The sequence below is a fragment of the Pristiophorus japonicus genome, chromosome 21, assembly GCF_044704955.1.
Source record: "Pristiophorus japonicus isolate sPriJap1 chromosome 21, sPriJap1.hap1, whole genome shotgun sequence".
Lineage (NCBI taxonomy): Eukaryota > Metazoa > Chordata > Chondrichthyes > Pristiophoridae > Pristiophorus > Pristiophorus japonicus.
The window spans coordinates 29,716,774-29,730,300 of record NC_091997.1 but is presented as its reverse complement, the minus strand read 5'-3'; the positions used below and the strand labels follow the sequence as shown (position 1 = coordinate 29,730,300).

At 42.0% G+C, this 13,527-nt stretch overlaps 1 protein-coding gene across 2 annotated transcripts in view; it reads right to left on the bottom strand.

Moving 5' to 3' along the window:
• Window positions 1–4,208: 4,208 nt before the first annotated feature.
• Window positions 4,209–13,527, bottom strand: part of LOC139233634 (polycomb complex protein BMI-1-like) — a 28,118-nt gene continuing 18,799 nt past the window's right edge. For both annotated transcript variants that reach the window (XM_070864044.1, XM_070864045.1), the window contains 4 exons: window positions 13,359–13,401; window positions 9,994–10,092; window positions 9,819–9,899; window positions 4,209–6,643 (listed from right to left, as the gene is read on the bottom strand). In XM_070864044.1, the coding sequence (XP_070720145.1) occupies window positions 6,317–6,643; window positions 9,819–9,899; window positions 9,994–10,092; window positions 13,359–13,401 (550 nt within the window). In that variant the 3' untranslated portion in view covers window positions 4,209–6,316. The remainder of the gene's footprint in view (window positions 6,644–9,818; window positions 9,900–9,993; window positions 10,093–13,358; window positions 13,402–13,527) is intronic.

Sequence of the window (13,527 nt, the reverse complement as noted above, 5' to 3'; positions counted from 1 at the left end):
AAGAATGCAGGGCTACGGGGAAAGGGCGGGGGAGTGGGATTACCTGAAGTGCTCTTGCAGAGAGCCAGCACGGGTTCGATGGGCCGAATGGCCTCCTACTGTGCTGTAACCATTCTATGATTCCATGAAGCCCCCTCCCCTCGCTGTATCATCTTCACCCTCAAATTGTCGATGGTTCGGGTGCAACATAATTCAGCGCTCACTAGATCATTCAAGCTTCACTGTTTTTTTAATATAAAATAGTAAATTAGTAAATGCAATGGGTTTGGAAGTTTCTTATTCATAAAAGGCTCTGAATGTATCGATATAATTTCACTCTCTCTCTCTCTCTCCCCGCCTTATCAGGCGAGTCCCCCCCCCCCCCAACCCCCCAAGGTAGTGTTCTTTCCATCCGTCTGTACACGTTCTCCTTGTAGTTACCCCTGAAGGTACACCACAGCCGGAGTACGGACTACCCCACTACCCCTTCGGAATAAAACATCTCCAGTATCCAATGCCATTAACGGCCCAGTGTTCAGAATCGGATTTGAATGTACAAAAGAGACTCATGCATGCTCTGGACTGGCTGAAATGGCAGTGCGGATTTCAGCAGAGGTGAGTTCAATAAGTGACGATTAACACCTCTCCCTTTTTAACCATATGTGTATCAATCATTGGAACAGAATGCACGGATCTCATTCGAAACGACTTGATCGCATACAAAGAAGCTGAGTAGATCTGTATTCAAACCTAACAGAAAGAAGAAAAACTTGCATTTCTATAGCGCCTTTCACGACCTCGGGAAGTCCCAAAGCGCTTTACAGCCAATGAAGTGCATTTTTGAAGTGTAGTCATTGTTGCAAATCTAGGAACTGATGTACTTACTGATGTTCAGGTACAAAGAATATCTCGAGTGCAATTTTTCCTGTGTTCTGATTAAGTCAATGTGCTTTAACGTTGTGCCAATTAGGGTCTTACTTGAGACTTCAATGCACAAGTTTAAATTGTTACCATCACAAACACTGCCTGGGATTGACCTATAACCACTGGCATTAATCCAAGTGTTTTTTTTAATTATTCGGTCACAGGATGTGGGTGTCCCTGGCTAGGCCGCATTTATCACCCATCCCTAATTGCCCTGGAGAAGGTTGAACCTCAGTCGTCCTTCTCTGTAGTTGGTACAACTGAAGTAAATCAAGAAGCCATTTCAGAGGGCATTTAAGAGTCAACCACATTGCTGTGGGGTCTGGTGTCACATATAGACCAGAACGGGTAAGGGCGGTAAATTTCCCTCCCTCAAGAACATTAGTGAAACCAGTTGGGTTTTTACAACAATCTAGTAGTCTTCATGGTCACCATTACTGACACTATTTTTTTAAATTCAAGATTTATATCATAGAAACATAGAAACATAGAAAATAGGTGCAGGAGCAGGCCATTCAGCCCTTCTAGCCTGCATCGCCATTCAATGAGTTCATGGCTGAACATGAAACTTCAGTACCCCCTTCCTGCTTTCTCGCCATAACCCTTGATCCCCCGAGAAGTAAGGACTTCATCTAACTCCCTTTTGAATATATTTAGTGAATTGGCCTCAACTACTTTCTGTGGTAGAGAATTCCACAGGTTCACCACTCTCTGGGTGAAGAAGTTTCTCCTCATCTCGGTCCTAAATGGCTTACCCCTTATCCACAGACTGTGACCCCTGGTTCTGGACTTCCCCAACATTGGGAACATTCTTCCTGCATCTAACCTGTCTAAACCCATCAGAATTTTAAACGTTTCTATGAGGGCCCCTCTCATTCTTCTGAACTCCAGTGAATACAAGCCCAGTTGATCCAGTCTTTCTTGATAGGTCAGTCCCGCCATCCCGGGAATCAGTCTGGTGAATCTTCGCTGCACTCCCTCAATAGCAAGAATGTCCTTCCTCAAGTTAGGAGACCAAAACTGTACACAATACTCCAGATGTGGCCTCACCAAGGCCCTGTACAACTGTAGCAACACCTCCCTGCCCCTGTATTCAAATCCCCTCACTATGAAGGCCAACATGCTATTTGCTTTCTTAACCGCCTGCTGTACCTGCATGCTAACCTTCAATGACTGATGTACCATGACACCCAGGTCTCGTTGCACCTTCCCTTTTCCTAATCTGTCACCATTCAGATAATAGTCTGTCTCTCTGTTTTTACCACCAAAGTGGATAACCTCACATTTATCCACATTATACTTCATCTGCCATGCATTTGCCCACTCACCTAACCTATCCAAGTCACTCTGCAGCCTAATAGCATCCTCCTCGCAGCTCACACTGCCACCCAACTTAGTGTCATCCGCAAATTTGGAGATACTGCATTTAATCCCCTCGTCTAAATCATTAATGTACAATGTAAACAGCTGGGGCCCCAACACAGAACCTTGTGGCACCCCACTAGTCACTGCCTGCCATTCTGAAAAGTACCCGTTTACTCCTACTCTTTGCTTCCTGTCTGACAACCAGTTCTCAATCCACGTCAGCACACTAACCCCAATCCCATGTGCTTTAACTTTGCACATTAATCTCTTGTGTGGGACCTTGTCGAAAGCCTTCTGAAAGTCCAAATATACCACATCAACTGGTTCTCCTTTGTCCACTTTACTGGAAACATCCTCAAAAAATTCCAGAAGATTTGTCAAGCATGATTTCCCTTTCACAAATCCATGCTGACTTGGACCTATCATGTCACCATTTTCCAGATGCACTGCTATGACATCTTAATAATTGATTCCATCATTTTACCCACTACTGAGGTCAGACTGACCGGTCTATAATTTCCTGTTTTCTCTCTCCCTCCTTTTTTAAAAAGTGGGGTTACATTGGCTACCCTCCACTCCATAGGAACTGATCCAGAGTCAATGGAATGTTGGAAAATGACTGTCAATGCATCCGCTATTTCCAAGGCCACCTCCTTAAGTACTCTGGGATGCAGTCCATCAGGCCCTGGGGATTTATCGGCCTTCAATCCCATCAATTTCCCCAACACAATTTCCCGACTAATAAAGATTTCCCTCAGTTCCCCCTCCTTACTAGACCCTCTGACCCCTTTTATATCCGGAAGGTTGTTTGTATCCTCCTTAGTGAATACCGAACCAAAGTACTTGTTCAATTGGTCTGCCATTTCTTTGTTTCCCGTTATGACTTCCCCTGATTCTGACTGCAGGGGACCTACGTTTGTCTTTACTAACCTTTTTCTCTTTACATACCTATAGAAACTTTTGCAATCCACCTTAATGTTCCCTGCAAGCTTCTTCTCGTACTCCATTTTCCCTGCCCTAATCAAACCCTTTGTCCTCCTCTGCTGAGTTCTAAATTTCTCCCAGTCCCCGGGTTCGCTGCTATTTCTGGCCAATTTGTATGCCACTTCCTTGGCTTTAATACTATCCCTGATTTCCCTAGATAGCCACGGTTGAGCCACCTTCCCTTTTTTATTTTTACACCAGACAGGAATGTACAATTGTTGTAATTCATCCATGCGGTCTCTAAATGTCTGCCATTGCCCATCCACAGTTAACCCCCTAAGTATCATTCGCCAATCTATCCTAGCCAATTCACGCCTCATACCTTCAAAGTTACCCTTCTTTAAGTCCTGGACCATGGTCTCTGAATTTACTGTTTCATTCTCCATCCTAATGCAGAAATCCACCATATTATGGTCACTCTTCCCCAAGGGGCCTCGCACAATGAGATTGCTAATTAATCCTCTCTCATTACACAACACCCAGTCTAAGATGGCCTCCCCCCTAGTTGGTTCCTCAACATATTGGTCTAGAAAACCATCCCTTATGCACTCCAGGAAATCCTCCTCCACCGTATTGCTTCCAGTTTCATGAACTTAATTTAAATTCCCCAGCTGCCGTGGTGGAATTTGAACTCGCTTCTCCAGATCATTAGCCCAAGCTTACTGGTCTAGTGACATTACCACTATGCTACCGAATGCTTGAAATCTGAAAATGTTGGAAATGCACCAAAATGCAAGGGGAAGAGAAAGCCTGTTCCAATGAGGCCTTCTGTCTATCTTTCTTAGACTGGCTTGTTGAGCATTTCCAACATCCTTTTTTCAAAAAATTCCCTCCAAAAGTTCAGGACCAATCGGTGTACAATTTACATCCATTTATAATCACTAAATGAGGCGATATCATGTTACCCGTGTCCATTCCTTTCAAAACTTTATTCAGTAAGTTTTTTTTTGCTTTAGAAAATAAATGGATATCGTCATTATTTTAAAGGAATCGCTGTCACATCATCTCCATTCTACAATCGAAAGGTTATTTTTTTAAACATGTGAAGATGTTTATAATTAAAGTAAATACAATTCTAGAATGATTTAATAGGTTTATCAAAACATAAAATAAAATTTATGAAACAATATTCCATTCTGAACTCATTTCCTTTGTGCTGTTCTGTCGCTAGCAAATCGTTAGAAGGACAGAGTTTTCATTTCATAGTCAGTACCTGTGTTTCTCTCACTCTCACACTCTCTCAATCACACGCACACTCGCCCACAACAAACTAAAAAAATTTAAGCACTGAAATGCTAGATTGTACAGTCGACTCCAATTAATTGAGTAAATGGTGAAAAAAAACACCATTGGTGTTAAGCGGGAAACACCAGTTTTTTTGTAATCATTCCAACTTTTTTTTGCAGTGAATATTTGATTAATGTTGTCAATTTTGGGGGAAACACATCCTGTATGAAGAGGAAAAGGAGAACAGGTATATCAAATCAGGAGCAAAGATACCTAACACATTGTCTATCTACAGCCGTGGCCATTGCTCGCATCATTCTAATCACTTCAGCTGAAAATTTGCATCACTGGTTTCCAATCCCGTTATTCTGAATTGTATTCTGTATGTATTTCACTCAAAGTAAAATGCGTAATATGAAATAGCTTATCCGTCTCTGCATCACCCCGTTGTAGTTCTAATTACAGCTGGTGAAGAGATTGCAGAAGGTCTAGTGAAAAGGTCAGAATGATGAGGAACGCCTCAGTGAATGGCGCTTCCAATGGTAGGAGAGAGTTTGTTAAAAGTGCGCCCAAGATTGGCCAGTTTCCGCCCAACTCCTAGCTTCTGGGCTGCCCCGCCTCCCATTGAGAAGGCGAGTCCCTGGAACGTGCCCTGGAAGAATTTCTCTGTCCAGGGACTGAAGCTGATATCTAAGAGATCCTGCTTTCCCCCTGTTAATTGAGATGAGAAATTCGTGACTTCTCAGTCACTGCTCGACTGACGTTAAGACCCCCACCCCACACAAATAAAACAAAAGAATAGTGAAAAAAATGGCATATTCCACGAGCTGGAATTGTTTACAGATCATGTGAGAGAAGGGTTTTGGGGAGAGGGCAGGGAAGTGGAGTTGAGGTCAAGATCAGATCAGCCATGATCTTATTGAATGGCGGAGCAGGCTCGATGGGCCAAATGGCCTACTCCTGCTCCTATTTCTTATGTTCTTATGTTACACCCCACCCCCCTCCCCCAGTCCTGCAGAGCTGGGGTTAGAATATAAACTATTTCTCAGGGTCCCATTAACGTTTGAAACAGGGTTCTCTATATAATGGCTTACATAGACACCAATATTTCAGGGCATGTTTTTCTGTTATATGTTTTTCTATTATCGGCCTGATACACAACGCAGCATATGAGAAAGAAAGATAGCCTCCTTGCATCATTCAGAGAAGCATTTGAGAGAAAAAATAGCCTCCTCGCGTCATTCAGAGGAGCGTTGCGACTTTGCATCTCCCAACACTTGAATCTACTGGTTCTAGTCTACTTTGATGGACCGCCAATCCGAAAGGGAATGAAAGTCAAACCACATCACTCATCACAATTTGAATACAATAGCCTTCCCCACCCCCACATACTAACAACTGCAACTCGTAAGTCTGATCTTAAGGCAATGTGTTTTTGTTTTGTTTGTAAATGTACAGGGTTTAGAGAAAGGTCACCGCCTGGGCGCTCAGTGGTGACCGCATGGGTTCCCGTGGCCTTCAGTTAAGAGGAATCGACTGTACTCCACATCTGTGATGAGAAGGAATCAACTGCGGACACCCAGGGTCGCCTGTGGACCCCCACCTGGAGGCGCGTCCCGTCCGTTTACATTTACAAAGCTGTGTAGGGAATACAAATGTTTCTGACAATAACCATATTGCTAAACAGAATATATATATTACATTTAATAAACGGCGCAGTGAAACGCCAGTTTGATATTTTTGTGGCCGCGCCCTGTATAAACAACACACATGGGGCGAGCTCCTTTTCTCTCTCCGGGTCTGACATTCAGTGAGGGGGGTTGGAGGGTGGCCTCTCTCAGCAGGAAGCCGGGGCTGACGAGCCATTGACAGTCACTTTGCGGCCCCTGGCGACGCACGGGGGCAGCTGCTGGAGGCAGTTTGTGTTGCCGTTCACGACGGAGGCAGCTACGACTGGAGTGTACTGCGGGTTCGGGGAGAGGGCCGGCGTGCCAGGGCTGGGCAGCGAAGAGGACGTGGAGGGGACGGCGGCGGGGCTCCCTTTGTCACTCACTGACTCGCTCTCCGAGTTCATACTGGCATTGGCGAAGTCCTCGCTCGGGTGACTGAGTTTTAACCGCTTGCAGGCGGGCTGAACCTTGTATTTCAGGGGCAGAGGGCCATTCTGAAACGGAAAACAGAGAAATTAGTGCACGTGGTTGAAAGAAAGAAACTTGCATTTATATAGCGCCTTTCACGACCACCGGACGTCTCAAAAGCGTCAATGAATTACTTTTGGAGTAGTCACAGTTGTAATGTGGGAAACGCAGCAGTCAATTTGCACACAAGCAAACTGCCACAAATTCATCATCATAGGCAATCCTTCGGAAACGAGGAAGACTTGCTTCCACTCTTAAAAATTAGTTCTTAGGTGGCTGAACAGTCCAATACGAGAGCCACAGTCCCTGTCACAGGTGGGACAGATAGTTGTTGAGAGAAAGGGTGGGTGGGACAGGTTTACCGCACGCTCTTTCCACTGCCTGCGCTTGATTTCTGTATGTTCTCAGCACTAAGACTCGAGGTGCTCACAAACAGCAATGTGATAATGACCAGATAATCTGTTTTTATTATGTTGATTGAGGGATAAATATTAGCCAGGCCACCGAGAATTACTCCCCTGCTCTTCTTTGAAATAGTGCCATGGGATCTTTTATGTCCACATGAGAGGGCAGGCTCGGTTTAATGTCTCATCTGAAAGATGGCACCTCTGAAAATGCAGCATTCCCTTAACACTGCACTGGGAATGTCAGTCTAGATTTATGTGCTCAAGTCTCTGGAGTGGGACTTGAACCAACAACCTTCTGACTCAGAGGCGAGTGTGTTACCCACTGAGACACAGTTGACACTTCTAGTCAAATACTGGAATTAACATGAAATATAATAGACATTTAACTATCATCCTCTACTCCAAACCAGTCTTTCCAGAGATATCAAAGCAGTGCAACTCTGCCTCTCTACAGTTGTTTTCCCTCTTTTGACATGGGATTACTGTTCGTTTCCCATCTTGTCCTCTCTCACCACCAGAGGCAGTTAGTTCCTTTATTTAGCTTCCATTTGTGGGGAAGAGCAAAACTAGAGGCCATCCATATAAGATAGTCACCAAGAAATCCAGTAGGGAATTCAGAAGAAACTTCTTTACCCAGAGGGTGGTGAGAATTTGGAACTCGCTACTACAGGGAGTGGTTGAAGCGAATAGTATAGATGCATTTAAGGGGAGGCTAGACAAGCATATGAGGGAGAAGGGAGTAGGGGGTTATGCCGATAGTTAGACACGGAAAAATGGGAGGAGGCTCGAGTGAAGCATAAACTGAATGGGCCGAATGGCCTGTTTCTGTTTCTGGGAGAAGCTTTTTGAGAAACCCGGAGGAAGGGACAAGGTTATTGTGTGCACGTTTTATTTATATATATATATATATATGTATGTATACACACACAAATATATGGTATATATATATATATATACACACATACACATAGATATATATACAACACACACACATATATACACCCACATACACACATATATATTAATTACACAGATATACACGCACACACATACAAATACATATATATATACCACACACACATATACATACCACATATATACACACACACACATATATATACACACACACACACATATATATATTAATTACACACACACACATACCTACATACATAGACATATATAAACACAAACACACACCTATATATGTGTATATATATATATATATATAGTTTGTATGTTAGTATGTATAGATATATGTGTGTGTGTGTGTTTGACTTTCAAGTATTGCAGGAGATGTGGTTAGAATTGTATGGATACTCTATTATTTTATACTTGTGCTGAGACCTGGTAATTAATCAGATTTGGTGTTTGGAACTAACTGCTTATAGCACATCCAGGGCAGGTAAATATGGTTTTATTTATTTCAGCAATTGATTTTATACGCAAGGAAAGGGGAAAATAACCCTATTGTGCTGCACTCAGGTTGATAATTAAATTACAAGCTTGATTAGTCTGATGTTAAACATTTGTATTGACAGACCGAACAGCTGGCCAGTATATATTGCACGTTCTAACCCATGAGCAACCAATCTAAACCCATGAGCCTTACTTGTTTTTCAAAAAAATGCAAGATTAGCATTTAACATCTGTGAAAAAAAATTATATTCTTGGAATTTAACATAGCTTGGTAGGGACAACATCAGGAAAATTTGAGAGCGTCTGTTTGGTATTTGGAAAGTATTTTTTATTAAGTGTAAAAGGTGCGTTCAGGTGACATGTTCACCTGCACCTTTTGCATTGGCCCTAGTGTGCCATGCAGTGCAACAAGCGAAATGAATAGATTGACATGGATTACCACAGTACTCACGATCTAGGTAACTTGCTTTACATAGATTAAATAAATGGAAGCAGAATGTAGATCTATGTGATAAAGATAGCGATTCTGACTCAAGTATAAATGTGCAGTTTAGAAGGTTACTATACCTGGCCACCGGCCCAGGTCTTCTGTTCACAAAAACAACTACCTTCCTATCAATAGGGACCATACTCCAAGGACAGCAATATCCTCTTGTTCACGCCTGGGTGAACTGCTCAAAGCTGGTTGGCTGTTTTTCTGTCTCTCAGATCACCCGAGGATTACCTGAGTGCAGTGCCTGGAACAGGCACCGGTGGGACTGCACAGAACCCAGCACTCATTACAAAGAGCTGAAAGGGATTTGTATTTTAGGGAGTGTGCAATCACATCCAAGCTTGGCCAATGTATGAAATCGTAATAATTGTTCTTTGGCAAGTACACAAATGAGCAGCATTAGACTCCGTCCAGCTATTCTCCAGCCTATACTCTGCCTGCTCACAGACTTACACACTTACTCACACATAGACACACACACACTTACACACATACTCACACGTCGACACATACATATACACACACATTTACACACTCACATATTACACTCACATACACACACACACATACACACTAAGTTACACACCTACTCACACATAGACGCTCACATAAACACAAACACTTATACACACACACAAACACATTTAGAGTCTCACACACATTTACAGACATGCACTTACACACAGACACAAACATGTACATATAAACACACCCATGCATAGCCACACACACAAACATATACATATAAACACACCCACAAACACAAACAAGCACATGAGCAGAATCACACATATACATGCATACATACACACAAATGAGTTTTGTAATATAACTTCACTTAAATGTATCATTGCCTATACTTATAACAAAATGGTTAATTACCCGTCTCCACGTATAAATATATGCTATATCCATAAGTGTGTAATAATCTTTGAGGGGTTCATCTTCGTACATAACGTCAATCTGGAATCAAAACAGGCAGATTTCAGTAAAGACAAGAAACGGAAAATACATTTCGATTTGATTTGATTTTTTTTTTGTTTAATTACAAACTTACTCGAAAATTGCTTGGAATATCCATTTTATTCCGTAGAAATTTTCCCAAATGCATCACCGTCATTGCGGCAGGGCATCGCAGGTACCGGACACTGTTAGTCTGGGGAGGCAAAAACACACACAAGTGGTGAGTGAATCCCTGGATGAGATTGTGTAATCTCAGCCACTGAGGTGTGACATCTGGTCTGATGATTGTCAAAGCAAACCAAACAAACTATTATTTTTGTCGTGTCGTTTCTGAGTTCACAAGAAAATGATGTTTGACGACTTCAGATTACATAAACACCGAGTAAGAGAGAATATTATTGAACCACTGTGGTCAGGTTACTAGGTTTGTAACCATTCATCATCATCATCATCACAGGCAGTCCCTCCAAATCGAGGAAGACTTGCTTCCACTCCAAAAATGAGTTCTCAGGTGACTGTATAGTTTAATACGGGAATTTGGATTTGTAACCACAGTAGAAGCAGCTCTACTTTTTGATTACAAGGCATCTATGAATAAAGATCTCCATTATTGTGCAGTACATCGTTCAACCAACCGAGCTCACTGCAACAGCTGCCAAAGGTCAATAGTATCACACCTTCACCAGAGACACCAGTGACAATACTGTGAGTTACCCAGCGCTAATTAAGGCATGTTCTTTCCAAGACTGGAGTTGGGAAACCAGATGAACGTGATGGGAAATGTATACAGACTATTTTCAAAAAGAAAACATTGTACAAGGTCTCCAGAACAAATTAGAACCAATTTGAATGATAGCCTGGTCAACAAATGAGCAAAATCACATTTTTGAATCTCTCTCTCTCTCTCTCTCTCACCTACAGCAGATCTGTTGCTGAAATCATTGCACTCACACAAAACAGTATTTTTCAATTACCAAATCTTCACTTTGTTTAGATTCAGATGGCAATAGTGATTTGAGATTGTGCCTTTCTTACAACACAATAGACTACTGCAGTTAATGTGTGGCTTAAGGATATAGCTGAAGTTATAGGCAGTTACATTTTGTCTAGAGCCCTGTATGGGTAAAGGCAGAGAACGGATTTGTGCGGATTAATAATTTCTGTATAGGAGAAACGTAACCCAGAAAGCCTTGCTCTATTGGAACAAGTGACATCTATATATAGTGGGACTATTGGGAATTTTGCTGCATATTTATGGTGAGGAAGTCTACAATGTCAACATGGCCTTTTTTGTTAAAGAGGGCAAAGAAATAATGGACTGGAGACTTAGCGTTTAGCAACATTGAACACTCAAAGGAAAGTGCAGGAGAAACTGTTGCAGAGTTGGCTACAAGCATTTAGTGACCCAAACCCATAAAACTACCCTCAAAAGACTCATAGGATTACATAGGATATACGGCACAGAAACAGGCCATTCGGCCCAAACAGTCCATGCCGGCATTTATGCTCCACTCGAGCCTCCTTCCATCTTTCCTCATCTAAATCTATCAGCATAACCCTCTATTCCATTCTCCCTCATATGTTTATCTAGCCTCCCCTTAAATGCATCTATACTATTCGCTTCAACCACTCCTTGTAGTAGCGAGTTCCACATTCTCCCCAATCTTTGGGTAAAGAAGTTTCTTCTGAATTCCCTATTGGATTTCTTGGTGACTATCATATTAATGGCCTCTAGTTATGCTCTTCCCCACAAGTGGAAACATTCTCTCTCTATCCGCTCTATCAAAACCTTTCATAATTTTAAAGACCTTTATTAGGTCACCCCTCATCTAACTTTTTTCGCCCCAAGAGAAAAGAGGCCCAGCCTGTTCTCTTGAGATGTAATCCCTCACATTTCTGGTACCATCCTTGTAAATCCTCTCTGCACCCTCTCCAGTACCTTTATATCCTTTTTATAATATGGCAACCAGAACTGTGCACAGTACTCCAAGTGTGGTTTAACCAAGGTTCGATACAGATTTAGCATAACTTCTCTACTTTTCAATTCTATATTCAATGTCATTCTTGCAAAATGCCTCTACCATCTTAGCAGCTGCATAATCAAAGTCTAACCATTCACTATATGTTTCTTTAGTGAAGTTTGGATCTGTCCATGGACAAGCCTCTTTGTCTCAGATCTAGACGAGTATTCATTATATCTGTTCAAAATTGCACATCATCGATCGAAAATGGACAATGAAGCTCCCATCAAGATCTAACACAGAACATAAGAATTAGGAGCAGGAGTAGGCCAAACGGCCCCTCGTGCCTGCTCTGCCATTCAATAAGGTCATGGCTGATCTTCTACCTCAACTCTACTTTCCTGCACTATCCCCAAATCCCTTAATTCCCCTAATATTCAAAAATCTATCAATCTCTGCCTTGAATATACTCAACGACTGAGCCACCATGGCACTCTGGGGTAGAGAATTCCAAAGATTCACCACCCTCTGAGTGGAGAACTTCCGAGTGTCTTTTCCTCACCTTTTACTGGTTAAGTGGATACGGTGAGATTCTTTGCAATCACATTCTTAATTACAATTACAAATAATTGGTCTGAAACATTTGGATAAATACTTGAAGGGGAGCAAATGTGCAGGGCTAAGGTAACAGAGCAGGGGAGTGGGACTAATTGCCTAGCTTTTTCAAAGAGTCGGCACAGACACAATGGGCCAAATGGCCTCCTTCTGTACTGTAAGATTCTATGACTTTGATGCCAATAATCAAACTTGCAGTCCTGACTTTCTAATCTAATAATTAAAACCTCTTCTATTTAATAGGTTTTGTGGTCTCTCAGAATAAGGGGTCAGCCATTTAGGACTGAGATAAGGAGACACTTCTTTACTCAGAGGGTGGTGGATCTCTGGAATTCTCTATCCCAGAGGACTGTTGAGGCTCAGTCTTTGAGTATATTCAAGACAGCGATCAATAGATTTTTGGATATTAAGCGAATCAAAGGATTATGAGGATAGTGCAGGAAAGTGGAGTTGAGGTAGAAGATCAGCCATGATCTCACTGAATGGCGGAGCAGGCTCGAGGGACCTAATGACCTACTCCTGCTCCTAGTTCTTCTGTTCTTATGGTCTTCAGTTAGCAGGTAAGGCACTGCCAACTGAAACTGAGCTGATGAATATTGTACATGTGTCGCAAGTACTGCTTATTTTCAATTGGATGGGCTGGTACTATGAACAAACTAAAACTGTGAGAGATTTTGCCAAACATAACTTTAAAGGTGAACCCAATCAAGAAGTTCAAATAAAGAAAAATATAAATGAAATGTTTATAATCCTTGCTTGACTCTTCAGTGTTATGTATAGTTGCACATGTAGCAGGCCAGGCAACTTTCTATTCGCAACTTCATTTTAGGAATTAATTAAATAGTTTAAACAAAACCACAGTAAGCCCTGCTTAGGACATTACCTTGTCTGTGTCTTCAGTCTGTGGGACTTCTTTCTTTTCTGACCTGAAACAAAGCAAATTGGAAAAGTATAGGCTAACCAATTTTTAACCACACCACTTCAGAAATACTTCATTGTCTGTAAAGCACTTTGGGACATCCTGAGCTCATGAAAGGTGCTATATAAATGCA